The 27951-nt window shown below is 52.9% G+C and overlaps 1 protein-coding gene across 3 annotated transcripts in view; it reads left to right on the top strand.

The window, feature by feature from the left end:
* The window catches only part of Grik5 (glutamate ionotropic receptor kainate type subunit 5), a 69243-nt gene extending 44590 nt beyond the window's left edge, over window positions 1–24653 (top strand). For 2 of the 3 annotated variants that reach the window (XM_057751850.1, XM_057751833.1), the window contains exons 13-20: window positions 6020–6136; window positions 6298–6407; window positions 6770–6943; window positions 15419–15584; window positions 15907–16132; window positions 20443–20571; window positions 21018–21139; window positions 23717–24653. In XM_057751850.1, the coding sequence (XP_057607833.1) occupies window positions 6020–6136; window positions 6298–6407; window positions 6770–6943; window positions 15419–15584; window positions 15907–16132; window positions 20443–20571; window positions 21018–21139; window positions 23717–24142 (1470 nt within the window). In that variant the 3' untranslated portion in view covers window positions 24143–24653. The remainder of the gene's footprint in view (window positions 1–6019; window positions 6137–6297; window positions 6408–6769; window positions 6944–15418; window positions 15585–15906; window positions 16133–20442; window positions 20572–21017; window positions 21140–23716) is intronic. The other variant, XM_057751843.1, reaches the window with a different exon arrangement.
* Window positions 24654–27951: the final 3298 nt, after the last annotated feature.

Below are 27951 nucleotides of genomic sequence, written 5' to 3'. Positions count from 1 at the left end.
ATGCTCATACAAAAATAAAAATAAACCTTTAGAACAAGGCTGGTCAGCACCCATGTGTTGAGCTCCCTGCAAACACGGCGGGGTCTAACTTGGCAGTGACTTCAGATGCCCCCAGCTTTGGAGGGTGGGAATTGTAGGCATGAAAAACCCCATCAGAGGGCAAGTGGTTCCAAATCCCAGAGTCAACTAGATCAAAATGGCCACTCTCCCCATGCTATTTCCTCACGTGTGGGTCTGAAGGTCCCTCTGCATAGAGTTACTCTGGAACCAAACACGCTGCTCTGGGGAAACTGCAGAATGGTGACCATGGAGGGAGTATTGTACATGGGGAAATGTGGGACTAGGGTCCCAGGGTGGTACGGAGGAGAGGAGGCAACTTGGAGGTCCAGGAGACTGCGGTGATGTTCCAGGCTTTAGCAAAGGATTCTGGGAGATGAGATACATCAGCCCCCTGCTCTGACCTGGTCTCTGTGCAATTGCCACAGACAAATGACACAGCCCTACCTTAGAAGTTTAGTAATAGAGGCACAGAAGTGAACAGACATTTTGTAATTTAAGCTACTGAGGTTAAGGGATGTCTGAGCTATCTGGGGGGGCTTTGGAGGAATGGCTGGGATCATTTCCCTTCTGAAAAAAGACAGATTTCACTCTAGAGCCTTGTTTGGCCTGGAACTGCTTGTTGCAGACCAGGGTGACCTTGCACTCACAGAGATCCTCCTGCCTCTGCCTCCTGAGTGAATCCTAACACATTGCTAGACAGACACTTAAGAGAAAGCAAAATCAGCAAGGGTAATGTGAGAGAAGAGGGCTGGGACGGAGGTGAGCTGGGCTCCCGGAGGCCTGACTCCTCGACACTGAGGAGTCAGCTGTTGCTGAGAACCGTCTTTTTCCTCCTTGATCATGAGTTTGTTTTTTAGCTGCTGGTGGTAAGGAAGAGCCAGGGAGGCCCTGCAGTAGGGAATTTGTCTACAGAGTTCAAGAGCAAAAAGCAGGCCACAGTGGCTAGAGCAAACTCGGTAGAGGACCGTGTATGTAGGCGTGCCAGCAAGACAGGAGGCTAGCTCTTCCCGAGTGATAGGGGAAGCCGTTGTGTGTGTGTATTAGTTTGTTTGTTTTTTTAAAATATTTATTTATTTGTTATGTATACAATATTCTGTCTGTGTGTATGTCTGCAGGCCAGAAGAGGGCACCAGACCTCATTACAGATGGTTGTGAGCCACCATGTGGTTGCTGGGAATTGAACTCAGGACCTTTGGAAGAGCAGGCAATGCTCTTAACCACTGAGCCATCTCTCCAGCCCAGTTTGTTTGTTCTTAAGGTTTATTTATTTCATGTGTGTGAGTATTTTGCCTGCATGTAGATACGTGCACCACGTGGATGCCTGATGTCCACAGAGGTCAGAAGGTGTCAGATCCCCTGGACCTAGAGTTACAGACAGTTGTAACAGCCATGTAGATGCTGGGAATTGAACCCTGGTCCTCTGGAAGAGCAGCCCACGCTCTTAACTACTGAGTCATCTCTCCAGCCTCGTGATGTGTTTTGAACAGGAGACATCCCTATAGCTTATATCTGGGGAGTGAATGTGCACTTTGTGAGAGATGGGAGGGTGCTGGGAGCAAGTGTGGCTACCAGGAAAAGCACTGGGGAGTGTAGACCATAGACCTGGGTGAAGGAGATGGGGAGGAGTGGACCTGGGAGGATTCCCGAGCAGAGCAGGAGAAAGAAGCAGCAGGTGTGGGGGGTCTGAGGCAGGTGTACAAAGAGGCTGCTGAGCCACAAGAGATGGGCAGAGAGCAAAGAGGAACCCTACAGGCTTTCTGGGGAGAAAGGGGATCCCCAAACAGTTCGCATAAGGACCATAGAACACTGGGGTATATCTGAAAGGGTCCGGAGCCACCCTGGAAGCACTGTTACTGATGCGCGCGCGCACACACACACACACACACACACACACACACACACACACGATAGGATCCCTGTGTTAGTCATGATGGTTCCCACACCGGTTCACCTTATTCGCACATGTGACCAGTTTAGAAAAAAGGATGAACGCTCCCACTCTCGGTCCTCAGGAATCCCTATGTACACCACCACACACCTCCTCTGGTTATGCCTCAGGCTGAGCTGTCTCCTGTACCTCAGATGTATTAGGCTACTTCTCACTCATCCTGCAGTCCTCGTTGAACCTGTGCTGTGTCTCTCGGCTCTGGGTCATTAGCAGATCAGGGTGGTTTCTTCCAGACATGAAGAGTGAGTTGTCCTTGATCTGCCTTCTCTCTCCCTGGCCCTGGATTCCACTGGGGCCTATTTGCTCCTTCCTTGACCTTAGATTCGTTTGTTTCTGGTTTGGGTTTTTAAGTTATTTAATTTTTTTAAATGGGATCTCACTGTGTATCCCTGGCTAGCCTGAAACTCATCGTATAGACCAGGCTGATCTTGAGAGATTCCCCTGCCTTTGCCTGCCTCTCGAGTGCTAGGATTAAAGTTGGGCATCACCACACCCTGTCTTGTTTTGAGCATCATCTTCAGAAATGCTATCCACCTCATTTGAGACAGGCACTCTTACCAGCCTGGACTCACCGGCTACACTGCTCTGCCTGACCTCTGAGCCCCAGGGATCCACCTGTCCTCACCTCCCTGATGCTGTGGTCACAAACGAATTCCACCATGCCCAGCTTTTGCACACAGTTCCAGGGATTTCACCCAGTCCTCATGCTGGCCATGCCTGCGGTCCTCATGTGAGCATGCCTGCGTGTGAGATGCAGCACTTTCCGGGCTGAGCTACCTCTCCATCGCTGACTTTGAATTTTGATTTTTTTTTCTTGTTTTGTTTTTGAGACAAGGTTTCTCTGTGTAGCCCTGACTATCCTGGAATTCACTCTGTAGACCAGGCTGGCCTTGAACTCACAGAGATCCGCCTCTCTTATGATTGTCCTTTGGGCTTGTGGCATCTTTCTCTGACCTTGAATTACATGTGCCTGTTCTTTCTTGGGTTTAACGCCACTCTCAGTTATGGAGGTCATCACACCATGGGCTCCAATCCTGGCTTGTGTCCTCCCTTCTTGATACACTCTCTAGGGCCCTGAACCCTATCTTCCCAGTCCCAGCCTTCCTAAGGACACACCCTCCCTGCTACTGCCCACTTTCTTTCTGCCTGGACTGCTATGCCTCTTGTGTTCTCAGCTTCAGCCCCCAGGACAAGCTCTCTTCCCAAATTTGGGTTTGGGAATCTCCTGGCTGAAGTCCAGGATATGAAATTGAAGTGTGGGGAGGGGCACAGCTGTGTCCTGATGACCAAACCCCTCTTTGCAGAACAATGAACCAAGGTCTAGACACATGAACCCCCTGCTTGAGGTCCTACAGTCATGGGAGTGGGGCAGAAGCAATGCTCTACATTCCCTGTACCCACTCTACTTGTTCTGTTGCTCAACTGAGAGATGTCACTGTGTGCCCCTGTTACATGTGTCTGTCATGGCCCCACGAGCCATGTGTGTGTCACTGTTGGCCAGCATCTCAGCACATGCATAGTCATAGTGCACGAAGCCCGCTGTGCTGTAGAAATGACTGGACAGTGTGTGTGAGATGCAGTATGCGTGAGCATGCCCACGTGTAAGGTGCAGCATGTGTGTGCATGTCCGTGTGTGATCATGCCTGCGTGTGAGATGCAGTATGAGTGAGCATACTCACATGTGAGATGCAGTACATGTGAGCATGCCTGTGTGTGAGGTGCAGCACGTGTGAGCATGCCCGCATGTGAGCATGCCTGCGTGTGAGATGCAGTGTGAGTGAGCATGCCCACATGTGAGATTCAGTACATGTGAGCATGCCTGCGTGTGAGGTGCAGCACGTGTGAGCATGCCCGCATGTGAGGTGCAGCACGTGTGAGCATGTCCGTGTGTGAGGTGCAGCACATGTGAGCATGTCCGTGTGTGAGATGCAGTATGTGTGAGCATGCCCACGTGTGAGATGCAGTACATGTGAGCATGCCTGTGTGTGAGGTGTAGTCCGTGTGTGAGGTGCAGCATGTGTGAGATGCAGTACATGTGAGCATGCCCACGTGTGAGATGCAGTATGAGTGAGCATGCCCGCGTGGAGGCGCAGTACATGTGAGCAAGCCTGCGTGTGAGGTGTAGCACGTGTGATCATGTCTGTGTGTGAGGTGCAGCACATATGAGCATGTCTGTGTGTGAGGTGCAGCACGTGTGAGCATGTCTGTGTGTGAGGTGCAGCACGTGTGAGCATGCCCGCGTGTGAGGTGCAGTACGTGTGAGCATGTCCGTGTGTGAGGTGCAGCACCTATGAGCATGTCTGTGTGTGAGGTGCAGCACGTGTGAGCATGCCCGCGTGTGAGGTGCAGTACATGTGAGCATGTCTGCATGTGAGATGCAACACGTGTGAGCATGTCTGTGTGTGAGGTGCAGCACGTGTGAGCATGCCCGCGTGTGAGATACAGACTTCCCTGCTTTGTGTCAGCCCTCGGCTAACAGCTGGCTGATGTCCCCAAAGTGACACGATCCTGTAGGATCACTGAGTTCATGCAGAAAGGAGTTCCCTGCAGGTCAGGACAGCCCAGCCTACACCCTTCTGTCTGTCCCATGCTTTACTCCTTCGGACCTATCCCACAGCACTCCTCCCCACCAGAAGTATGCAGCCTTCCTCAAGATCATTGCGGCTGAGCTGGACCCTAGCTCTGTGTGTCCTTCAGACACTGTCTAGATCATGGTGCCTGCTGGAGCAGGAGATTCGTGGTTACACCCACTGCATGGTCCCAGCTGCTCCCATGCCTCTCTGAGACTCCCCCATCTGTAAATGGAACTAGCCATGCCCCAGAGAGCTTTGGGTGAGACAGAGAGGATCAGGAGGAAGTCCTGTCCAGGGAGTGAGGAGATGGCCCGGTGGGTAGAGTCCTCTCCACACAAGTGTGAGGACCTGAGTTCAGATCCCCGCACACTTATAAAGCCAGGAACAGCAGCAGTGCCTGGGAAGAAGAGACTGGATGATTCATGGCTCTTGATCAATAGGCTGTGTAACTGAACCACTGAGCTCCAGATTCAGTGAGAGACCCTGCCTCAGAAAGTAAGGTGGAGCCAGGAGGTGGTGGTGGCACACCCCTTTAATTCCAGTACTCGGGAGGCAGAGGTAGGCAGATCTCTGTGAGTTCGAGGCCAGCCTGGTCTACAGAGCAAGTTCCAGAACAGCCAGGGACACACAGAGAAACCCTGTCTCGAAAAGAGAGAGAGAGAGAGAGAGAGAGAGAGAGAGAGAGAGAGAGCACATTTGCATATAACACATCCCCATCCACACACATGAACATGTGTACACACATTGACACCACCAAAAACAAAGCAAAACACTTCTATCCATTCTGGTAAGCAATTAATAAACACCATTTATTGAAACCAAGGTCCCAGCACAAGCCAGAGACCCGGTGGCTTGGACACTAATCTCCTGCTTCCTCATGAGGATGCAGGGTAACAGCAGCAAGGTGTGTGTGGGGGGGGGCTTTAAAAACAAGGCTGTTAGCTGAGCAGTGGTGGCTCATGCCTTTAATCCCAGCACTCAGGAGGCAGAGGCAAGCGGATCTCTTTGAGTTCGAAGCCAGCCTGGCCTACAAAGCGAGTTCTAGGACAGGCTTTAAAGCTATAGGTACCCAGTCGAGGGGGGGGGGGACAAATAATAATAATAAGGCTGTCAGCCTGAATGCTAACATTTAGGAGGTGAAGCTTGTAATGCTAGCATTCAGGAGGCTTAGGGAGGAAGAGGAGATCAATGCTAGCCTTGACTATATAATGAGTTCAAGGTTAGCCTGAGCAAAATGGGACTTTCTCATGACAAAACAAAAGCAGGGCTGCTGCAATGGACCTGACCATAGTAGCATTAGGAGCCAGCAGGCCAGGGGGACTGGGATAGAGCTGCGGCCAGTCTCAGCTCTGACTCTCACGGAGGTACCTCTAGTGTCCCTAACTGCCCACCTGTGTCTCCTGCCTCCCTCCCTCCGTCCTATCTGCTTCCCCTCCAGCAGAAGGCAGACTTGGCTGTGGCAGCCTTCACCATCACCGCGGAGCGGGAGAAAGTCATCGACTTCTCCAAGCCCTTCATGACCCTGGGGATCAGCATCCTCTACAGAGTGCACATGGTACATTTCCAGGGCTGGGGGTGGGGAGGGTGACTAGAGATGGGCTTAAGTGGATCTGGGGTTGGCGGGCTGGTTGGACTTCGAAGTTTCTGGAGGATGCAGGGGCTGAGCACACCGCTTGTGGCAGGGGTAGCTGCTCTCACTGTTCTCTCCATCCCTAGGGCCGCAAGCCTGGCTATTTCTCCTTCCTGGACCCCTTCTCCCCTGCTGTGTGGCTTTTCATGCTTCTTGCCTACCTTGCTGTCAGCTGTGTCCTTTTCCTGGCTGCCAGGTGAGTGGACCACCGGCTACTGGGGAGCGGGTGGGGAGAGAGGCCGGAGTCCAACGCACAGACCACCAGCACTGTCCCTCTGTCGCTGCCATGGGTGCCCTATACCTGCCTTCCTGTCTTTCTTGCCCTGTCTGTTTCTCTCTTCCCCCTCAGGGGTTTGATTTGGGCTTCGGCAGTTCTCTTTCCTTCATTTTCTCTCTGCTTCTCTCCTCTTGCCTCCACTGCAAAGTCTACTTCCGTGATGTGTTAGCATCTCTGCTATCTGCCCTCCCCCTTTTCTGCATGTGTCCAACACTCTTTTCCTGCCTCTTCCAGTCTCCTTTCTGCACTTCCGCCTCACCCACCCACTCATCTCTCCACAGGCTGAGCCCTTACGAGTGGTACAATCCTCACCCATGCCTTCGGGCGCGTCCCCATATCCTGGAGAACCAGTACACGTTGGGCAACAGCCTCTGGTTCCCTGTGGGTGGCTTCATGCAACAGGGCTCAGAGATCATGCCCCGGGCGCTGTCCACGCGCTGTGTCAGCGGAGTCTGGTGAGCCCCATTGTACTACACTGTCAGGGTTGGGAGGCTTCCATTCAGGGATAGAGGGGCTGCTGTACTCTGCCTAGCGAGTTCCCGGTGCCCTCCATGCTATGCAATTGAAGAGCCCAACATCAACAGTTGCCCACCGTCTCTATGGCCTTGGGTAGGGGATGTCTCCTCTCTTTGCCTCGGGCTCCCTCATCTGAAAAATTAGACAGAAAGGTCTGTCAGGTTTATAAGCATTTGACGATGGCTGGAACAGAAGAATTGTGAGTTTGAGAGTAGCCTGACCTTAAATATCAAGTTCAAGGTCACCATGGGCTACTGATAAGACAGCGTCCAAAAATACCAAGGATTAGGGCTATGGCTTAGTGGTAGAGTACTTGACCAGCATGTACAGGAGACCAATTTCATCCTGAGCATGTGAGCAAAGGGAAGGGCCCATGGCTCGGGCGTCAGTGAGTCGCCTGTGCTGACATGACCAGAGGAGCGTTGCTATCGCTGTCTGTGACATTGCCCTGCTTGTTCCAGAGATTTAGAGTAGGGATAAGATTCATTTTCTCCTGGGACATGCTCTCAGAAGTTCATGCTAGCTACAGCTCATGCCTGGCCTGCATTTAAAAAAAAATATTTGTTTATTTACTTATTTTGTGTGTGTATTCATGTGTATGCACAAGTGTGTGTACGTATAGAGGCAGTCGTGAGTTTCTTTTTGTTTGTTTGGATTTTTTTTGTTGTATTTTATTGTGTGTGATGGATGTGATGGATGTGTGTGGGCATATATGCATACATGCAGTTGTGTGTGCAAGAGTGTGCGGATACCAGAGGCTGACACTGACCATTGTCTCTGTTGCTCTCCACTTTATTATTAGAAACAGGGTCCCTCACTGAACTTACAGCTCGGTAACTTAACTAGAAGGCCAAAGAGATGGCCCAGTGGGCACAGATGCTGTGCTGTGAGCCTGTCAGCCTGAGTTCAATCTCAGAGCCCACAGGAAGATGGAGAGAATCAACTACAGAGTTCTGCCCTCCACATACACACTGGTGTGCACATCATACACACACACACACACACACACACCACACACACACACACGCACACACACACGCACACATATAATAACAGTAAACAAACAAGCAGCCAAGGCATGGGAGGATAGAGTTCGGTTGGTGGTGAAGTGCCTGCTCTGCCTGCGTGAAGACTTGGCTTCAGTTCCCATCAGTGCGTAAACAGGGTCTGGTGGTACACACCTGTGTTCTCTGCACTGGGAGTTACAGGCAGAGCATCCTTCAAGTGCATCCTTGGTTGTACTGAGTTTGAGGATAGCCTCAGCTACAGGAAACCTTGTCTTAAAAAGAGGAGGGATGGGGCCTAGAAATACAGCGCAGTGTACACTTGCCTGGTGTGCTCAAGACCCTGTGTTTAATACCCAGCACTGGAAAAACAGAAATCCAGACAGTACCTCTGTGTTCATTCCTGTCTGCTACAAAGATCACCACCAATGTAGTGCTTTAAGATGGCACAAGTGGGGCCGGAGAGGCAGCTCAGGGGTTAAGAGCACTGACAGTTCTTCCAGAGGAGCCAGGTTCAGTTCTCAGCACCCACACATCAGCTTAAAACTGTCTGGAACTCAAGTTCCAGGGGATTTGACACCCTTACACCAGTGCACATAAAAATAAGTCAATTATTTTAAAAAATGACACAAATGTATTGTCTTATGGTTCTGGAGGTCAGAAACCCAAACCACATCTGTCAGAGACCTGCTTTGGCTGGGGTTCAGGTCCCAAAAGCATGAGTAGAGTTGCTGGGGATGGGGGTGAACCAGGTTGCCTGCCAGCAGCATTTAATTGAAAAGAGAATTCTCCATTAATTCTCTGTAGTTGCGCAAAGGATTAGGCGAGAGACGGGGCTGTAAACTGGGGTGTGTTTTGAGATCTGGGGCTGAGGAATTTAGCCTTGACCATAGTAAAAGGCACCTGTCAGGTTAACGAAAGGGCTGCAAGTTCCTCTTGCTGGAGATAAGAAGGACTGTTAGCAAGCAGGACATTTCCTCAAACCCCTGAAGGATTGGAGACCCTTATCCAAATGCCTGACTTTGGGAAAAGGACTTCTTCTGGGGAGCAGACTCTCTATTGAATACAGTTTCTTAGTCTTACTATATGGACCTGTGCCCCTCTTACCGCTCCCAAAGGAGACAGTCCTGATGTCTTTTTCCATTATATTGTACCATTCTGACTCCTCTACACTCATTAGCTGAACTCTTGCCCTTAATGGCCTCAGGCTCTGGATCTGAATTGTAGGCTTTTCATCCTTGGGGTTCCGGCGTGTGTAGTAAATCCAATGTTCCTGTTCTTGGTGTAATTCGGAGGGCACAATGGGATTCCTGGTTACTGGGTCAGTGGTAGGCATTTTTTTCCAAAGAATAGAGAGGCTACCATTGTACACATTTTCATCCTTTACCAAAGCCCTGCACAAAATTTCCCAAAGGGAAAGGCACTAATAGTGAGAATCATTAAAAATGAAAGTTAAAAGGTTCTGGAGAATGGTGGTCTGCAATGTTGAAATGCTGGAACTTTGTCAAGCAGCAGTGGTCACCATGTGGTCCATGCCGTAGATCTCACAAGGCTAAGAGTCATCTTTTCCAGCTTTTACAATCCTCTTGTATTCTCTGACCTTTGGCCTAGTTCATCAAACAAACAAACAAAAAATTAACATAACTTCATCAAATCTCTCTCTTGTTATTTATTTTTGCAAAGCTAGATATTGAAGCTAGGGGTTTGTGCATGCTGAGCAGGAGTGCTGCTTACCCCCTGGGCGATGCTAGGCAGGGGCTCTCCCAATGAACCACACTCCTAGTCCTCACTGGGGATTCTAGGCAGACGCTCTACCACTGAGCCACACCCCAGCCCCTCACTGGGGATTCTAGGCAGGGACTCTACCACTGAGCCACACCCCAGCCCCTCACTGGGGGATTCTAGGCAGGGGATCTACCACTGAGCCATAGCACTAGCCAAATTTTTGTTCTTGTATTTTGAGACAAGTTCTCACCAAGCTGCTTATGCCTGTCTGGAATTCACTCTGTAGCCCCAGCTTGCCTTGAGCTGTCAGCCCTCCTGCCTCAACCTTTGAAGAACCCAAAATTATACTGCTTTTCCATTAGTCTCACTTCTGATTTGCTTCCACATCCACACACTTGTGTTCACCTGGCCTGTCTGCATGGTCTAGGATCACTTCCTCGTCTTAGCCCTTAATATCTCCAGAGTCCCATTTACCATGCTCTGAAAGGTCGATGTTTTCCAAGGGTTGAGGGGCAGATGTGAGTCTAAAGGCACGGAGCCAGTGGTCTCCGCTCTGTGAGCCCAACTTCTTCCTCCTCAGCCTGGGTCTGCTGCTTGAGGGCCGTGCTGTCTAACCAGCCATTCCCTACCCTCTCCCATTCTGGTCATCGCTCCCTGCAGCTGTTTGCCCGGCCTCATGCTCTTCCACACCCCTCATCCTCTCACAAATTCTGCTCATTCAGCAGCACTGTTCGTCTCCTCATGTGACTCAGTGACAGTGACTACAGGCCAGGCTCCCACCATCCTGCAGGAGGACTGTAGGGCATCGATGCTGTCATCCTAGGGGACGTCGTGGGCCCTGGTCAGAACATGCCTCCTGGGCAGTGTTCACTCAGCCCACAGTCTCCTGTAGCCATACCTGCAACCTCAATACCTGAAGACAGGTCGGCCTCAGAAATCAGCATGCCCAAATGCTGTCCTTTACTACAAAAAGGCTCTCCCTTGGTCACTCTTCGGGAAGTGGATAATCCCTTGACCTCACTCTCCTTGCTCTCTGAGTCCTGCCTACCTTTACACCTCAGTGTCCAGAAAGGTCTCTGGGCCTCTCAGCTACCGGCTCCACACCCTCCTGTCAAGAAGCCCTCAGCCTGATCCAGCTAGCAGCAAGGCTTCTCCCCTTCCGCTCAACCGTCATTTTACATATGACCATTGTATCCATATGTCCAGTCACTGCCTTAGCTCAGACAGCATGTGTGCCCCCGCTACTGCCCCCTGCTAGCGTCTGCTGGCACTTCAGTCCTCAGCTTCAGCTTCACATTGCCCACTGCCTTCTCCCCACCCTGCCGTGAATCCACTGGCACCAGCAGTGTTTGCAGACCCCCTTTCCGTAACTAATATTATTTTAATGCTTTTACGTCCTGAGGTGATATTTGATTTTTTTTTTAGGGCTGGTGAGATGGCTCAGTGATTGAGAAAGCGTGTACTGCTCTTGCAGGGGACCCAAGTTCAGTTCTCAGCACCCAAGTTAGTAGGGTCACGACTGCCTGTAACTACAGCTCCAGGGGATCCAACGCCCCCTTCTGGCCTCCAGTGGCACTGTATTCACATGTACAGAGATACACAAGATTTTTTTTTAAAAGCTTTCAGTACAATGCTCTAGTTGTAATGAGAAAAAAAAAAGGTGGTTTGATGTATTATTTGTTAGTTTTTTGAGAAAGAGTCTCACCATGTAGCCTTGACTGTACTGGAACTCACTATGTAGACCAGGCTGGCTGCAAACTCACAGAAATTTACCTGTCTCTGCCTCCCAAGTGCTGGGGTTAAAGGTACGCACCACCATGCCCGACTAGGTAATGTAATCTGTGATTGGATAACATAAGAGCAATAAGCAAATGCTTGTGCACGAATATGAGAGAGGACAGAAACAAAACAGGTGACATCTATTTATAATGAGTCAGGGGATGCCGAGAAGTAAGGTCATTGATTGGAACGATGTTGACGCTCGGTGTTGGCACAGGAACGTGCTGGGGCCGGTACGAATCACTGGGACCTGGTGCAGCTGGCCCAAGCGTCTGGTCTTGGTGACTCAAATACCAGTGGAATTTCTGTCCTAAATGTGACTTCCAGAAATGGTGGATATTTTTTCAGCAGTTCTCCACACAACAGCATCCAGCCCTCAAGCTGAGTGAGAGTTGCGCTCTGGAGATTTCAATTCATACTATGACCGTGTAAGAAATAGATGTTTCCCTGCGTGGAGGAGTCAGGCTTTGGGAGCCGTGCCCTCCATTTTCTGTGTTGTTCAGGCCAGGCCTTGCATTGTCAGCCCCCCCCACTGGCAGAAACCAGAACAACTAACAAAATACCCCACACTTGACCCAACACAAAACACCCTCTAGATGCATGTCTCTGCTGCAGTCCACACCTAAATGCACCGGGCTAGGGCTGCTCACTTCCAGACTCCTCGTCTGAGCCTCTTCATGGATCCAGCTGTCTTGGACTGATTCTCTTGGGTGCTAACAGCTAACCCCAAATTTACCTTGTCCAAAGAGCTCAGTGAGCAGCCAGTCCTTGTCACCCTGTGCCCACTGCCTCCACCTATCCACCATGTTGCGGTCTCAAGGTCCAGCCTGACACCTGATGTGTGCTGGGCAGCCACCGGGTCATTTCTTGGTAGTGAATTACATTGGCCCATGAGGTGGGTGTAAAGAGATTGTGTCCATCCCTGGGCGTCATGTCAGGGTCAGAGGTTTGGCTTTTCAGGAAGCTGTATTATTTATCCTTCTGTCCACTCTCCCCCAACCCAGAACGTTTTGCATATGTGCTAGGCAGAGGCCTGTTGTTGTTAAGGCCTGCTAAGCCAGCGGGGCCTGGGAGGCTCTCTCGAGTCTGTGACTTGCAAGAGGGCCTGGCCACTCTTACTTGGCAGAGCAGGAGGGTTACCAGGGGAGGCCAGGGAAGAACAAATGGCTGCACTAGGGTCCTGCAGCCAACCCCATTGGGTACCTATTCTCCTGCATGAGTCAGGCAGTGTCATTAAGACAGTGACAGTAAGCATGGGCCGAGCACAGTCTGTGTTTTAGGTTAGCCCAGTCGTCACAAAACCCTGTGTGGCAGAGCCAGCAGTGATGCAACCAGCCCAGGTGAGGACACCTAGCCTCAAGGTCACCCAGCTAGATGCCCAGTGGAGCCAGGACTTGGGGATTTTCCAGCTCTTTCCGTTATTGATTTCTAATTCACTTCCATTGTGGTCGGAGAGCATTCACTGTAGGTCTTTAATCCTTTTAAATTTATTGAGACTCGCTCCGTGGCTCTGCAATATGGTCTGTCTCGGGAAATGTTCCCTGTGCTTTCCTGGAGATGAATTCCAATGTTAGTGGGTGAAATGTTCTAGAAATGTCATTGAGCGTGAGTGGTTTGAGGTTGTCCACGGCGTCTGCCTCCTCACTGATCTCTCTGTGCAGCTGTCCTATCAACCACAGAGAGGGAAGTGGTGGCGTCTCCCTGTGTGCTCTGCAGTTGTCAGATGGCTACTTTGTTGTTTGGGTGTGCTTTCTCTCTTTCTCTCTCACTCTTCCAACCCCATCTCTTTCTTTCTCTCTTGTTGAGGTCAAACCCAGATATTTGGAAAAATACTTTGCCACTTAGCTAAACTCTCAGCCTTTTATTGATGAATTCCTGGCAGGTTCTGTACAGCTGAGTCATACCCCAGCCCCTCACTGGGGGATTCTAGGCAGGGGCTCTACCACTGAGCCACAGGGCTCCACCACTGAGCTATGCCCTAGCTCCTCAGTGAAAGAGGGTAGGAAAACATTCCATTGTGTAATCAGTTTTTACTTTATAACTTTTTTTGAGACTTTGTAGCTTTTTAAAATTTGTCAGCTGGGCGGTGGTGGCGCACGCCTTTAATCCCGGCACTTGGGAGGCAGAGGCAGGCGGATCTCTGTGAGTTCGAGACCAGCCTGGTCTACAAGAGCTAGTTCCAGGACAGGCTCCAAAACCACAGAGAAACTCTGTCTCGAAAAACCAAAAAAAAAAAAAAAAAAAAAAAAAAAAATTTTGTCTTTATTGCTGGGCAGTGGTGGTGCATCCCTTTAATCCCAGCACTCGACAGGCAGAGGCAGGTGGATCTCTGTGAGTTTGAGGCCAGCCTGATCTACAGAGCGAGTTCCAGGGCAGCCTGGAATACACAGAGAAACACTGTCTTTTTTTTTTTTTTTAACTTTATTTTATGTGCATTGGTGTGAAGGTGTCAGATCCCCTGGAACTGAATCTTCAGACAGTTGTGAGCTGCCATGTGGATGCTGGGAATTGAACCCGGGTCCTCAGGAAGAGCAGTCGGTGCTTCTTAACCTCTGAGCCATCTCTCCAGCCCCGGAACACTGTCTTAAAAACAAACAAAGAAAGATTGTCCTTATTTACCAAGAGGTTTGCGTGTGCCGCGGAGCACATGTGGAGCTCAGAGGACAGCTTATTCTCTCCTACCACCATGTGGGACCTCATCAAGCTTGGTGACAAATGCCTTGACCCGCTGGGCTGTCCCTTGCCAGCCCCACTTTGAATTTTAAAATCTGTAATTATGGGCACTGATATGTGGGACTGTTCCGTCCTCCTGAACTGTCCCCTCTGTCATCAGATCCTGTCTCTTGGTCCTGGCCCCAGTGCTTGTCCTGAGGTCAGCGCTGCACTACAGCTTCTGGATACCTAGTGTTTACATTGTGTAGCTTGTTCTGAGGTCAGCGCTGCACTACAGCTTCTGGATACCTAGTGCTTACATTGTGTAGCTTGTTCTGAGGTCAGCGCTGCACTACAGCTTCTGGATGCCTAGTGTTTACATTGTGTAGCTTGCCCATCATTTTATTTGTGTGTATGTGTGTGAAATTTTGTTTATTTTATGTGGATGGCAATTATGCCTCCCTGTTTTGTGTGTCCTTCGTGTGTACAATGCCCAGAGAGGGCAGAAGAGAGCATCAGATCCTCTGGAACTGGAGTTACAGATGGGATTCCCTCCCTGTGTGAACAGGGTTGTTCTTTGTCTGTCTGTCCTCGTGAGGTCTCACCTCTCACACTGATATCCAGCAAAAGGTTCAAGTAAACCCTGTGTTTTGGGACACCCCCACCCTATTTTGTGTGCCTTTTTCTTTTTGAGTGTTCTGTCTCCGAAATCCCATTTATCTTCATGCCTGCCTAGAATCCCCCAGTGAGGGGCTGGGGTGTGGCTCAGTGATAGAGCCCCTGCCTAGAATCCCCCAGTGTGGACTAGGGTGTGACTCAGTGGTAGAGCCCCTGCCTAGAATCCCCCAGTGAGGGGCTGGGACGTGACTCAGTGGTAGAGCCCCTGCCTAGAATCCCCCGTGTGGACTGGGGTGTGGCTCAGGGGCAGAGCACTTGCCTAGCATGCTTGAGACCCTAGTTCTAATTCTATTCTGTCCAGCGTTTTTGCTGTTCACTTTGAGAGTGTATTTCCAGACAATCTTCCTCTCTTACACCTGGAGTCAGAAGTTTCTGGAAGCAGTACTTAACCCCGGGAGTAGTCAAGCTCTAGAATCCCACTCCAGCCCTCTGCCCTAACTGGCAGGCACTGAGCCTTTTGAAAGTTAGAGCCAATGGGGTCAAGGGTCAGGAGGAGCCACTCAGGAGGGGGCCATGGTTACAGGTCAAGGTGCAAGAGATGACTCCAGCCTCTGGCTCACGCTTCCCACCCCTCAGGTGGGCCTTCACTTTGATCATCATCTCCTCCTACACGGCCAACCTGGCCGCCTTCCTCACGGTGCAGCGCATGGAGGTGCCTGTGGAGTCGGCTGACGACCTGGCGGATCAGACCAACATTGAGTACGGCACTATCCACGCCGGCTCCACCATGACCTTCTTCCAGGTGGGTTACCCCTAGGACTTCTCAGGCTAGGTACGAGGGCAGTCGACATACTTGACCTGTTGTGGGGGAGAGCTGCTGCCTGTGAATGGAAACATGGAGGCAGATGGGGATCTAATGTGAGCCGGGCCTGGGTGGCACAGGCAGAGCAGGGTCAAGGAGGCTGCTGGGAGGGTTGGGCCAAGTGGTATGTCAGGAGGAAGGAGGGGGAGCTACAAGCTGAGATGAATTTACTCTTGTGTATGTGGGAAAAGGAGGGGACAGGGCTCGAGGGAAACCGTCAGAGTGGCCCTCACCCATCCTCCTTCATACTCCCTCTGCCAAGAACTCACGGTACCAGACATACCAGCGGATGTGGAACTACATGCAGTCGAAACAGCCTAGCGTGTTTGTCAAGAGCACCGAGGAAGGAATTGCCCGAGTCCTCAACTCCCGCTACGCCTTCCTGCTGGAGTCCACCATGAATGAGTACCACCGGCGCCTCAATTGCAACCTCACCCAGATTGGGGGCCTCCTCGACACCAAGGGCTATGGCATCGGCATGCCGCTGGGTATGAGCATGGCTGAACCGGAAATGTGGGATGTGGGGGCTGACTAACCAAGATGTGTGCGTGAACTTAGGAATATCCCATGCCCGACTCCGTAAGACAAGAAGCCTTGCCGTGTGACCCTGGACAGGTGTGGTCACCATCCTGAGCTTCTACACTTTAAACACACAGAAAGTCAGCCTAGAAACCAGTGAGCTCCAGCCTCAGGGGATATTAAGAGAACTGAGGTGACTTTGCATGTACTCCTCAGTAACATGAACTACAAGGTGCAACACCTCCGTGGGAGACAGGATTTGGGTTTGTTTGTTTTTCAGTTCTTTGAGACGAGGATTCACCATCAAGTAGGTCAGATTGTAGATGATGACCTTGAACTTCTTTTTTTTTTTTAAATATTTATTTATTTATTATGTATACAATATTCTGTCTGTGTGTACGCCTGAAGGCCAGAAGAGGGCGCCAGACCTCTTTACAGATGGTTGTGAGCCACCATGTGGTTGCTGGGAATTGAACTCAGGACCTTTGGAAGAGCAGGCAATGCTCTTAACCACTGAGCCATCTCTCCAGCCCCCGACCTTGAACTTCTTGATCCTCCCACCTCCACCTTCCACGTACTAGGGACACTAGGGACGTGCGTGTGTGCGTGCGTGTATATGTGTGTGTGTGTACCACTTCGTGCTCAGCTAAGACCTGGTTTTCTCTGCTTCATATTCTCTACACTACACCTATGTCCTAGCTCAGAGCAACCACTTAGAAAAAACAGGAAGGAACAGGGAGAAACAGTTTATAGTTCCATACATACTGTTTCACTGCCCAGCGTGAGAAACCCAAGCGCTAGTTTGTCTCCAGACTTTGGTAAGGTTTTCTCAAAACTGAGACTTTGGTGTTCACTATGTCGGCCCAGAATCTGGCCCCTGGGTACCCAAGAAACACTCATCATCTCCACTTGTTCGTATCTCTCTCCTGCCTGGCATTCAGATGGGACTTCAGAGTAGAGAGCCCGAGGCGAACACATGAGGGGGAAGAGCGCGGATACAGAAGGATGGGGATGCACTAAGCCGACTGCTGCGAGGCCTTCCAGGTGGCAGGCATATTAGACCACAGATATATTAGACAAGCATACTAGAGCCATGTCCTATAGCAGTGGGTGCTGACAAGGGCTGTGGACAGATGTAGAGGCAGAGACTGACAGAGAGTGGGAAACTTGGTGCCATTTCGAATTAAGTGGCAGTAGAAGGCTCGTGAGGAGCCACTGTGTGAGCAGAGACCTGAGGGGGGAGAAAGGGTGTTCGTGAGGAGCCACTGTGTGAGCAGAGACCTGAGGGGGGAGAAAGGGTGTTCGTGAGGAGCCACTGTGTAAGCAGAGACCTGAGGGGGGAGAAAGGGTGTTCGTGAGGAGCCACTGTGTGAGCAGAGACCTGGGGGGGGGGGAGAAAGGGTGTTCGTGAGGAGCCACTGTGTGAGCAGAGACCTGGGGGGGGGAGAAAGGGTGTTCGTGAGGAGCCACTGTGTGAGCAGAGACCTGGGGGGGGGAGAAAGGGTGTTCGTGAGGAGCCACTGTGTGAGCAGAGACCTGGGGGGGGAGAAAGGGTGTTCGTGAGGAGCCACTGTGTAAGCAGAGACCTGGGGGGGGAGAAAGGGTGTTCGTGAGGAGCCACTGTGTAAGCAGAGACCTGGGGGGGGAGAAAGGGTGTTCGTGAGGAGCCACTGTGTAAGCAGAGACCTGGGGGGGGAGAAAGGGTGTTCGTGAGGAGCCACTGTGTAAGCAGAGACCTGGGGGGGGAGAAAGGGTGTTCGTGAGGAGCCACTGTGTAAGCAGAGACCTGGGGGGGGGGAGAAAGGGTGTTCGTGAGGAGCCACTGTGTAAGCAGAGACCTGGGGGGGGAGAAAGGGTGTTCGTGAGGAGCCACTGTGTGAGCAGAGACCTGGGGGGGGAGAAAGGGTGTTCGTGAGGAGCCACTGTGTGAGCAGAGACCTGGGGGGGGAGAAAGGGTGTTCGTGAGGAGCCACTGTGTAAGCAGAGACCTGAGGGGGGAGAAAGGGTGTTCGTGAGGAGCCACTGTGTAAGCAGAGACCTGAGGGGGGAGAAAGGGTGTTCGTGAGGAGCCACTGTGTAAGCAGAGACCTGGGGGGGGAGAAAGGGTGTTCGTGAGGAGCCACTGTGTGAGCAGAGACCTGGGGGGGAGAAAGGGTGTTCGTGAGGAGCCACTGTGTAAGCAGAGACCTGAGGGGGGAGAAAGGGTGTTCGTGAGGAGCCACTGTGTAAGCAGAGACCTGAGGGAGGGGAGAGAAAGGGTGTTCGTGAGGAGCCACTGTGTAAGCAGAGACCTGGGGGGGGAGAAAGGGTATTCGTGAGGAGCCACTGTGTAAGCAGAGACCTGGGGGGGGAGAAAGGGTGTTCGTGAGGAGCCACTGTGTAAGCAGAGACCTGAGGGGGGAGAAAGGGTGTTCGTGAGGAGCCACTGTGTAAGCAGAGACCTGGGGGGGGAGAAAGGGTGTTCGTGAGGAGCCACTGTGTAAGCAGAGACCTGAGGGGGGAGAAAGGGTGTTCGTGAGGAGCCACTGTGTGAGCAGAGACCTGGGGGGGAGAAAGGGTGTTCGTGAGGAGCCACTGTGTGAGCAGAGACCTGAGGGGGGGGAGAAAGGGTGTTCGTGAGGAGCCACTGTGTAAGCAGAGACCTGAGGGGGGGAGAAAGGGTGTTCGTGAGGAGCCACTGTGTGAGCAGAGACCTGGGGGGGGAGAAAGGGTGTTCGTGAGGAGCCACTGTGTGAGCAGAGACCTGAGGGGGGAGAAAGGGTGTTCGTGAGGAGCCACTGTGTAAGCAGAGACCTGAGGGGGGGGAGAAAGGGTGTTCGTGAGGAGCCACTGTGTAAGCAGAGACCTGAGGGGGGAGAAAGGGTGTTCGTGAGGAGCCACTGTGTAAGCAGAGACCTGAGGGGGGAGAAAGGGTGTTCGTGAGGAGCCACTGTGTGAGCAGAGACCTGAAGGGGGAGAAAGGGTGTTCGTGAGGAGCCACTGTGTAAGCAGAGACCTGAGGGGGGAGAAAGGGTGTTCGTGAGGAGCCACTGTGTAAGCAGAGACCTGAGGGGGGAGAAAGGGTGTTCGTGAGGAGCCACTGTGTAAGCAGAGACCTGAGGGGGGAGAAAGGGTGTTCGTGAGGAGCCACTGTGTAAGCAGAGACCTGGGGGGGGAGAAAGGGTGTTCGTGAGGAGCCACTGTGTAAGCAGAGACCTGAGGGGGGAGAAAGGGTGTTCGTGAGGAGCCACTGTGTGAGCAGAGACCTGGGGGGGAGAAAGGGTGTTCGTGAGGAGCCACTGTGTGAGCAGAGACCTGAGGGGGGGGAGAAAGGGTGTTCGTGAGGAGCCACTGTGTAAGCAGAGACCTGAGGGGGGGAGAAAGGGTGTTCGTGAGGAGCCACTGTGTGAGCAGAGACCTGGGGGGGGAGAAAGGGTGTTCGTGAGGAGCCACTGTGTGAGCAGAGACCTGAGGGGGGAGAAAGGGTGTTCGTGAGGAGCCACTGTGTGAGCAGAGACCTGAGGGGGGGGAGAAAGGGTGTTCGTGAGGAGCCACTGTGTGAGCAGAGACCTGAGGGGGGAGAAAGGGTGTTCGTGAGGAGCCACTGTGTGAGCAGAGACCTGAGGGGGGAGAAAGGGTGTTCGTGAGGAGCCACTGTGTGAGCAGAGACCTGAGGGGGGAGAAAGGGTGTTCGTGAGGAGCCACTGTGTAAGCAGAGACCTGAGGGGGGAGAAAGGGTGTTCGTGAGGAGCCACTGTGTAAGCAGAGACCTGAGGGGGGAGAAAGGGTGTTCGTGAGGAGCCACTGTGTAAGCAGAGACCTGAGGGGGGAGAAAGGGTGTTCGTGAGGAGCCACTGTGTAAGCAGAGACCTGAGGGGGGAGAAAGGGTGTTCGTGAGGAGCCACTGTGTAAGCAGAGACCTGGGGGGGGAGAAAGGGTGTTCGTGAGGAGCCACTGTGTAAGCAGAGACCTGAGGGGGGAGAAAGGGTGTTCGTGAGGAGCCACTGTGTAAGCAGAGACCTGAGGGGGGGAGAAAGGGTGTTCTGGGCAGAGGTCAAGGCCCTAAAGTAGAGCTTTGTCTGGCAGATATGGGAACCTGCCGGGTGGCCAGTGTGGCTGGGCTCCTCGGAGTGGCAGCCCCCTGACAGAGAGCCTCTTCCTAGTTGCCATTGGCTTGGAGAGGCCTGACCTCTCTCTTGGCTGTTGTATGGCGAGATCGGGTAGAAGCTGGGAGAGGTGGCAGGGCAGGCGGGGTTTGGGGTAGTGGGGCCCATGGTGATCCCCTCATGTGCCTGGCCAGGCTCCCCGTTCCGGGATGAGATCACACTGGCCATCCTGCAGCTCCAAGAGAACAACAGGCTGGAGATCCTGAAGCGCAAGTGGTGGGAGGGCGGCCGGTGCCCCAAGGAGGAGGACCACAGGGCCAAAGGTCAGAAACCCCTTCCTATAACTGCTCTTTCCCAGAAGCCCCTTGGGCCCGGGCCCACACCCACATTGCCCATACCCTGGTTGTCCCTACCTGTAGTGGGAGCTGCGGGCTGGCATTCCTGCCACCCAGCTCCCGGCCGCCTGGCTAGCTCATGCCCCAAAATAACGACACACAAACTGTATTCTTTTAAACACTGCCTGGCCCATTTCTATTAATGTGTGTAGCACCTTGAGGTGCGCTTACCAGGAACATTCTAGCCTACGTCCATCCTGGGTTGGAGCTTCATTGCGTCTGCCCTGGGGAGCAGAGCTATGGCGTCTCAGCTCACTTCCCTTCTTCCTAGCATTCTGTTCTGTTTACTCCACCCCCCTATGTTCTAACCTACCAGGGCCAAGCAGTTTCTTTATTAAAAAACCAATGACCTTCCTCCATCACCTACCCTCCAGGTTTGGGCATGGAGAATATTGGAGGTATTTTTGTTGTGCTCATCTGTGGCCTCATCATTGCTGTCTTCGTGGCGGTCATGGAATTCATCTGGTCCACGCGGAGGTCAGCGGAGTCTGAGGAGGTGAGATTGACTGTGGTTAGGGCTGGAGTCTGGGAGACCCCAGGGCCTAAAGTGGTGGGAACTTGGATGAAGTAGAGGGAGGATATGAGAGGTGTTGGGGAGAAGGGGTTGGGGAGCCAGAAGTAAGAGAGGAGCCAAGAAACTCCTGGTTAGATAAAGGAGGTGACAGATCAGAGAACTGGACAAAGGATCCCCGAGGCTGAGAAGCAGGCAGGAGGATTGCCACAGTTGGCCTCAGCCTCTCGGGTGGTAGCAGTGCAGGCAGGCATACCCCCATCACACCCATCTAAGACTGAGAGGAGTGGCACGTGCCAGGAGAGGGACGCAGGGTGAGGAAGTGGCTGGGCCAGTCTGCCTTATGTTTTCCTGGAAAAGGCAGGGCAGAGAGTGTATGCAGCAGAGAGGACAAAGAGGACAGAGGAGGGACTGGCTGGTTAGAATCAGGTTGGTGGGCTTGGAACATGGGGGCTGTCTTTTTTTTTTTTTTATGTATATGTGGTACTGAGCATAGAACCCAGGGCCTCAAGTGTGCCAGGCAAATGTTCTACCACAAAGCCCTTCGTTGGTAGTTTCTTGGCAAGTGCTCTGCCAGTGAGCTATCTCTTCAGCCCTATTTTTACTTTCTATTTTAAGACAGGGTCTCACTAAATTATCCTGTCTAACCTTGAATTCAGCCCTTAGCCCAGGATGGCCTTAAACTGGCAGTCCCCCTGCATCAGCTTTAGGTCTGCAGCCCTAGATCTCTCTAGGTTCACCCACTACTGTTTGATTTGTTGTGAAGGTTGGCCCTTTGTTCTCTAAAACATGGCCAGTTCTGAGAAAGCCAGCCTTCCACCAGCCTGTAAGATCCTAGGACATCAAGCATCCGGAGCAAGAACTAAAAGCATAATGCATACACTTAGTGGCAGCTGGCAGGAGGCCTTTGTTCCTCGAAGGAAGGCCTCTCTGTGGAGTTGCTTAAGTGCCCTCCTGCCCGGGCAGCTCATATCCCCCAGAGCAGCAATCCAAGAGAGAAATGGGAGATTCTGGTCACATCCTGTCACTCAGCACAATCCTGATGTAATGTCGGAGGAGAGGACCACAGGACTGCCAAGGGGTGGGACATAGAGACTAGGTGTCATGACTCCCAAAAGTGTGTCTCCGCCAGCCTAAGATTAACTGTTTGTTTTGTTTTGTTTATTAATTTTTGAGTTTAGATGCAAGTGTGAAGGTCAGGGGTCAACTTTGAGGAGTCCATTCTCTCCCTCCACCATTGTGGGGCCCAGAGAAAGAACTTAGGTCACCGGCCCCGGTGGCCTAGTCATCTCACTGGCCCTGGTTTGGTATTTGGAAACAAGGCCTTGTTATGTAACCCCCACTGGCCTTGAACTCACTACATAGCTTATGCTGGCCCCAGACTTGTAGTAGTCACTCTCCTGTCTCAGCTCCCCAGGGCATGAGCTCCGCGGTCTGTAACAGTGTCCCACTTGGATGTCTAGAAATGAAGCAAATGCCAAGTGACCAAGCTTCCATTGCTCTGTCTCCACAAAGCAGAGTCTCCAGTGCCAAGTGCAAGCATGATCTATCCTCACTCCTTCCTCTCCCTCACTATTTCTCGGCAAACCCTGTGGGCTCTGCCTTCACAGGACAACCCTGAAGCCTCTCTCATCCCACTGCTCCAGCCTGCTGCAGCTGGGTCTCTACCCTCAGCCTCCCTGCAGGGCTCCCTGCTCAGCCTGCTCAAGCAGTCCTAAGAAAGCCTTCAGCCTCCTACATCAGTTCTCCCTTGCCTCCCATTGGAGGCTAGAGTAAACCACGAATGGCCTTACTCAGCTGGTCCCTGCCCTCTGCTCATCTCCTCCCTCTCTCCCCGTTCCTTCCAAGCCAGGCCCCATCTCAGCACCTTTGCACTGGGTTTCCTGTTACAGTGCTGTCTCACACACCCGCGGGGCTTTTATCATGAGGCTCATGCAACCCCCACATGGAGTCTCACTGAGGACTTCCTCTTCTGCACCGTCTCAGAGGGCAGCATCCTGCCCAGACACACACACACACACACACACACACACACACACACACGCTATGACTGTTTTCTCTCCCAAGCACCTGTCTGACAGAATGTCTTATGTCCCCATTTGTTGTTTTCTGTGTGCATACTTGAGGAGGGCTGGGCTCTATTTTTTTTTCTCTTTCTCCATTGTTGGGGATGGAACCCAGAACCTTACACGTGTTTGGTAAGACCTCTACCACTGACCTACATCCCAAGAACCAGGAATTCTCTTTTATTCTTTGCTGTTACTCCGGGTGCCCAGATCAATGCTGAACACTCAGTAAAATATGCCTTGCAATAATGTGGGGCAGTCAGAAGATGTTGTGCAGAAAGACAGGGGTCAGAAAGTGAAAGGCAGGTTCAGGGACAGACTCAAGGAAACATGGAGCTGAGAGAGGGATGGGGAGAGGGGGTACAGAAAACATTGGCTAAGGTAACAGAATTGGGAGGTGAGGAGGGGGTGGGAGGGAGAGGAGAGGTGCAGAATGGAGATGGGGGAGGGGAGGAGGGCGCGTCGTGCCCCGCGGTGACCGTCCCGCCACCCCCAGGTATCGGTGTGCCAGGAGATGCTGCAGGAGCTGCGCCACGCCGTGTCTTGCCGCAAGACCTCGCGTTCCCGCCGGCGCCGGCGCCCGGGCGGCCCGAGTCGGGCCCTGCTGTCGCTGCGCGCGGTCCGCGAGATGCGACTCAGCAACGGCAAGCTCTACTCGGCCGGCGCGGGCGGGGACGCGGGCGCGCACGGGGGTCCGCAGCGCCTCCTGGACGACCCGGGGCCTCCCGGGGGGCCCCGGCCCGCGGCTCCCACGCCCTGCACGCACGTGCGCGTCTGCCAAGAGTGCAGGCGCATCCAGGCGCTGCGGGCTTCGGGGACCGGGGCCCCCCCACGTGGCCTGGGCACCCCAGCCGAAGCCACCAGCCCGCCCCGACCGCGGCCAGGCCCCACTGGACCCCGAGAACTGACCGAGCACGAATGACCGTGGACGGGGCCGGGCATACGCCCCAACTGACTTCAGGGACGCGATGCGCCCCAGGTGGACAGGAAGCCGCGATTTTGCCTTCAGTTCCCGGTGAATTCCAGCCCAGCGCCGGAGCCGGCCTGCGCCCCCTAGTGGACACGAGCGTGGGTGTCGCAGACACCCGCATTCCATCCCGCACCGAGGGCGGGAGGAGCGCAGAGACCGAGGACTCCAAGGGCTGGGGACTGTGGGAGCCGCTCCCGGAGTTGGAAAGCGGTCCGCGGGGAGGACCCCAACCTGGGACTGCTCAGACGCCCCAAGACTTGACACGGCTCTCCACACTTCTGGAGGTGGGGAGGGCCTCTGGACATGTGGGTGTCTCCTGGTGCCCCTCCTCTCTTCTCTTTCTCTCTTTTTTGGGGGGAGAAACCTCAGATTTCTATGAGACGCCCCCAGGGAGAGGGTCAGTTGGGCCCCTATACCTCCCCCTGCCACATCCCAGTCCCTGTTGGAATAAAAAAAGAACAAAACCCCAAAACTGGGGATACGTGTGGTTTATTTTCTGGGAGGTGGGAGGTCAACGGGCGTTTTTAGATCCTGGGAGTCCGCAAGAACAGCCGGAGATTCACGCACTCGTCACCTTGGGCAATGACCGCAAGCATGCAGGTCAGCTCAGGTCCCGGTAGCGGCCCCCTCTCCATTGACCTTCCTTCTCTCAGGACAGAAGGAGGCTTCCACAGAGACCCTGAGACAGGTGGAGAGATGCAGGATCTGGAAGGGTGGAGACACTGGGAGGGAAGACACGGAAAGAATGAAACCAGATGGGGCTGGGGGATGGGAGAACCTGGGGACTGTTACAGCCTGGGGTGGCACCTATAGTGGCGGTATGGAGCTGGGCTATAATGAATTGAGAACTTGGGGGTCGCGTGTGTGACCCCTGTGAAGCCACCTTCAAGAGTGATTGATCCTTGAAGTTAAGTCCCTCCCCAGCCCTCAAGCGGGGAAGCAGAGGCGGGGAGGAAGGTTGCTGAGGGCAGGCTGAGCAGGGAGAAGTGTGGGCTTGCCTTCTGTCTCCGCCTTCCTCGCCACTCGAGGTTTCTGTGGAGAGAGGACGACTGAAGGTCACACAGCCTGAGCCAGATCGAGGCCGAGCAGGAAAGGGAGAGAGATGCAGCGGGGGTGGGGAAGAAGCAGACAAATAGGGAAGAGGAAAGATCTTGAGGACAGAACGGGTGAGGGCTAGAAAGAGGCGAGAAGAAGGGGGCGGGGCAGAGGGAGAGATTCTTAGAGACAGAGATTGCAGAAGGGGACAGAGTCGGGAGGAGGTGCGGGAGTGGGAACTCAAATGGAACGGAAGATAAAGGGCACAGGGAATTGGGGTGACAGACAGGAAGTCATAGAAAGCTAAAGGAAGACTGAGGGGGACCCGAACTCTGGAGAGAACCCGGAGCTGGTGAGGGCAGAAGCTGGGCCCGCCCTTCAGACTCCACGGGAACTCAGGAGCTGTCCGTTTCAGCACCCCCGGGGCCCGCCTGGCGCGCAGCAACCCAGCGTCTGCCCAGATTTCCGTGGTCCCCTGGCAGAAGGCCACGCCCCAAGAGACCCCCACCCCGAACCTCCATGTCAGGCTACTTAACGCTGTGTACTCAGTCTCCACTTGGCCGCTTCTGTGTCTCAGACTCTTTTTTTTTTTCCAGACCATCCCCAACATCTTTGCTTTCTCCAGCTCTCTAAGAGGCTGATTAATCACCCTACCCTGGGGTTAAAGGGGCTATCATTGCGGATTTTTCTGGCTTCCCCCTTTCTATACCAATAGCACGAGACTGCTCTTCTCTAGGGTCTGTCCTTATTTCTGAACCCACCAAGTTTCTCCCCGTTTTATCGCCAAGTCTCCATGTTTGGCAAACCTGTCCTCTGTCCAGCATTCTAAGGTTCCCCGTGTCCATTACTCTCAGTGAACATGTCTGCTACAGTCTTCCTGTTTTGCTTTATTTTGTTTTTCCTCCTCTGCCTTCGCAGATCTTTTCTTCTGTCTTGTGTCTGTAATTCTCTTTGGCTCTGGGATGGCTCCTATCTGTAGCTCTGATCTCACTCCTTCCACCTCTCCCTGTGAGCTCTGCTGTCGTCCTCTATCCCGGTGACCTTCTGAAGTCTTCCCACCCCCACTACTTCTGCAGAGCGCTGGGAGCGTGATGCACCAGTCATCAGTCTAGCCAGGCTAGTGTCTGAGAAGGGATTATTACATGAGGGAGCCTGAGCCTGTTTCTGGGGTGGGATGTGGGGGGACCTCTGATCCCCAGCTTGGCTAGAAGAAAGGACAAGCACATATTTCCTTGGGTCTGGGACCCCCTCCCCAGCCTTCCCTGCCTCTCTAACCCTGTCCTCTGTGGATCAGCCACAGACCTTCATATTGAGAAAAGGGAGGGACGAATGGATAAATGTTGATAACAGTTCCTCCATCCCGGGGATAGGGGAACAGATTTGAGGAAGGGGTGTCTGAGAGCAAAGCACCTGAGCTGAAAGATGGGGCTCCTCCTCCTTCTCATCTCCATGGCAACAAGGCTGATCTGCAGGCCCAACCTCCTTTGCTGCAGAGTCAGCCTTCCTGTTACCATGGCAACAAAGGACAGTGGGAGAGAGGGAACAGGCCATCAGAGAACAGGGTTGTGAAGAAGCTCTAGGTGCTAGGGGAAGCCCCCTTCCTCCTTCGACTGTGGTCCTAGCTATTCCTGCCCAAGGCAATCTGTTGGTGTTGGTGTCTCTGTGTTCCCCTCTCTTTTTTTCAATCTTTCGGATGTCCCCTTGAAGTCAGTATCATCTTAATCTTTTTTTTTTTTTTTTTTTTTGAGCAAGGTCACCTATGTATCCCTGGCTGCCCTGGAGCTTTCTATGTAGACCAGGATGGCCTTGAATTCATAGAGATCTGCCAACCTGTGCTTCCTCAGTGCTGGGATTAAATGTCTGCACGACCATCTTAATCTTAATATGCACCACACCCTGACCCCACACGCCAGGCTCACTCCCATCTCCTGGTCCCACCCATAATTTCTACTAACATTCCCAGGGAGAGTCAGGAATGTCCTCATGAGCAAAGTGCTCTCAAAGTGGAGACAGGAGGCTCCGACTCCTCTGGCTCTAGTGTGGAAACTAATGGGTGTTTTGTGTGTGTGTGTGTGTGCATGTGCCTGTTTACACACACTGTGGTGTGGGTGTGGTGTGTGGGTAGGGATGTTCGGATGTTGGAGGTACAGCAAAGTCATACATGACAATATGATGTATGGGATGGTACCCGTGGTTTGATTCTGAATGACTGTGTCATGTGTGTCTGTGTACATTCTTACCTGTCATTCACAGCACAGATGTGTCCAGTTTGTACCATGTGTCATGCCCTGACCCACTGGGGAGCACTGTGTGTTTAGGTGTGTTTGATGGCATGCACATACATCAGTGGTATCTAGAGGAAGTGTGCATCCTACGCGTGTGCAATGGCCAAGAGGAGAACTCTGTTGGCTCTATGTAAGATGGTGCAAGGTCAATTGTGGTGCAGTGTGTGATGCAAGTCTGTGTGGTGGTGTTCTGAGGGCGTGGGCCCTCTCCCCAGCACTTCCGCCTCGTGACTGTGGTTCTGTGCGGCTGTGGTGGGTGTGAGAGCTCTGTGCTCTCCGTGGATCCCCCTCCTACCGGTTTTTGAGCCTCTGGTTGAAGGATACTGGTGTTGTGTGTGAAGGTGTGACTGGGATATGATTGTGAGCCTGTGGTGGTGTCTAATGGGGTGCAGATGCGTCCTGGGGCTTCCTCTTGTGTTCTGGCTTCGTCGTGTCTCCTGT

The sequence above is a fragment of the Chionomys nivalis genome, chromosome 2 (assembly GCF_950005125.1).
Source record: "Chionomys nivalis chromosome 2, mChiNiv1.1, whole genome shotgun sequence".
Taxonomy (NCBI): domain Eukaryota; kingdom Metazoa; phylum Chordata; class Mammalia; order Rodentia; family Cricetidae; genus Chionomys; species Chionomys nivalis.
This window is presented reverse-complemented; position numbering and strand designations above follow the sequence as displayed.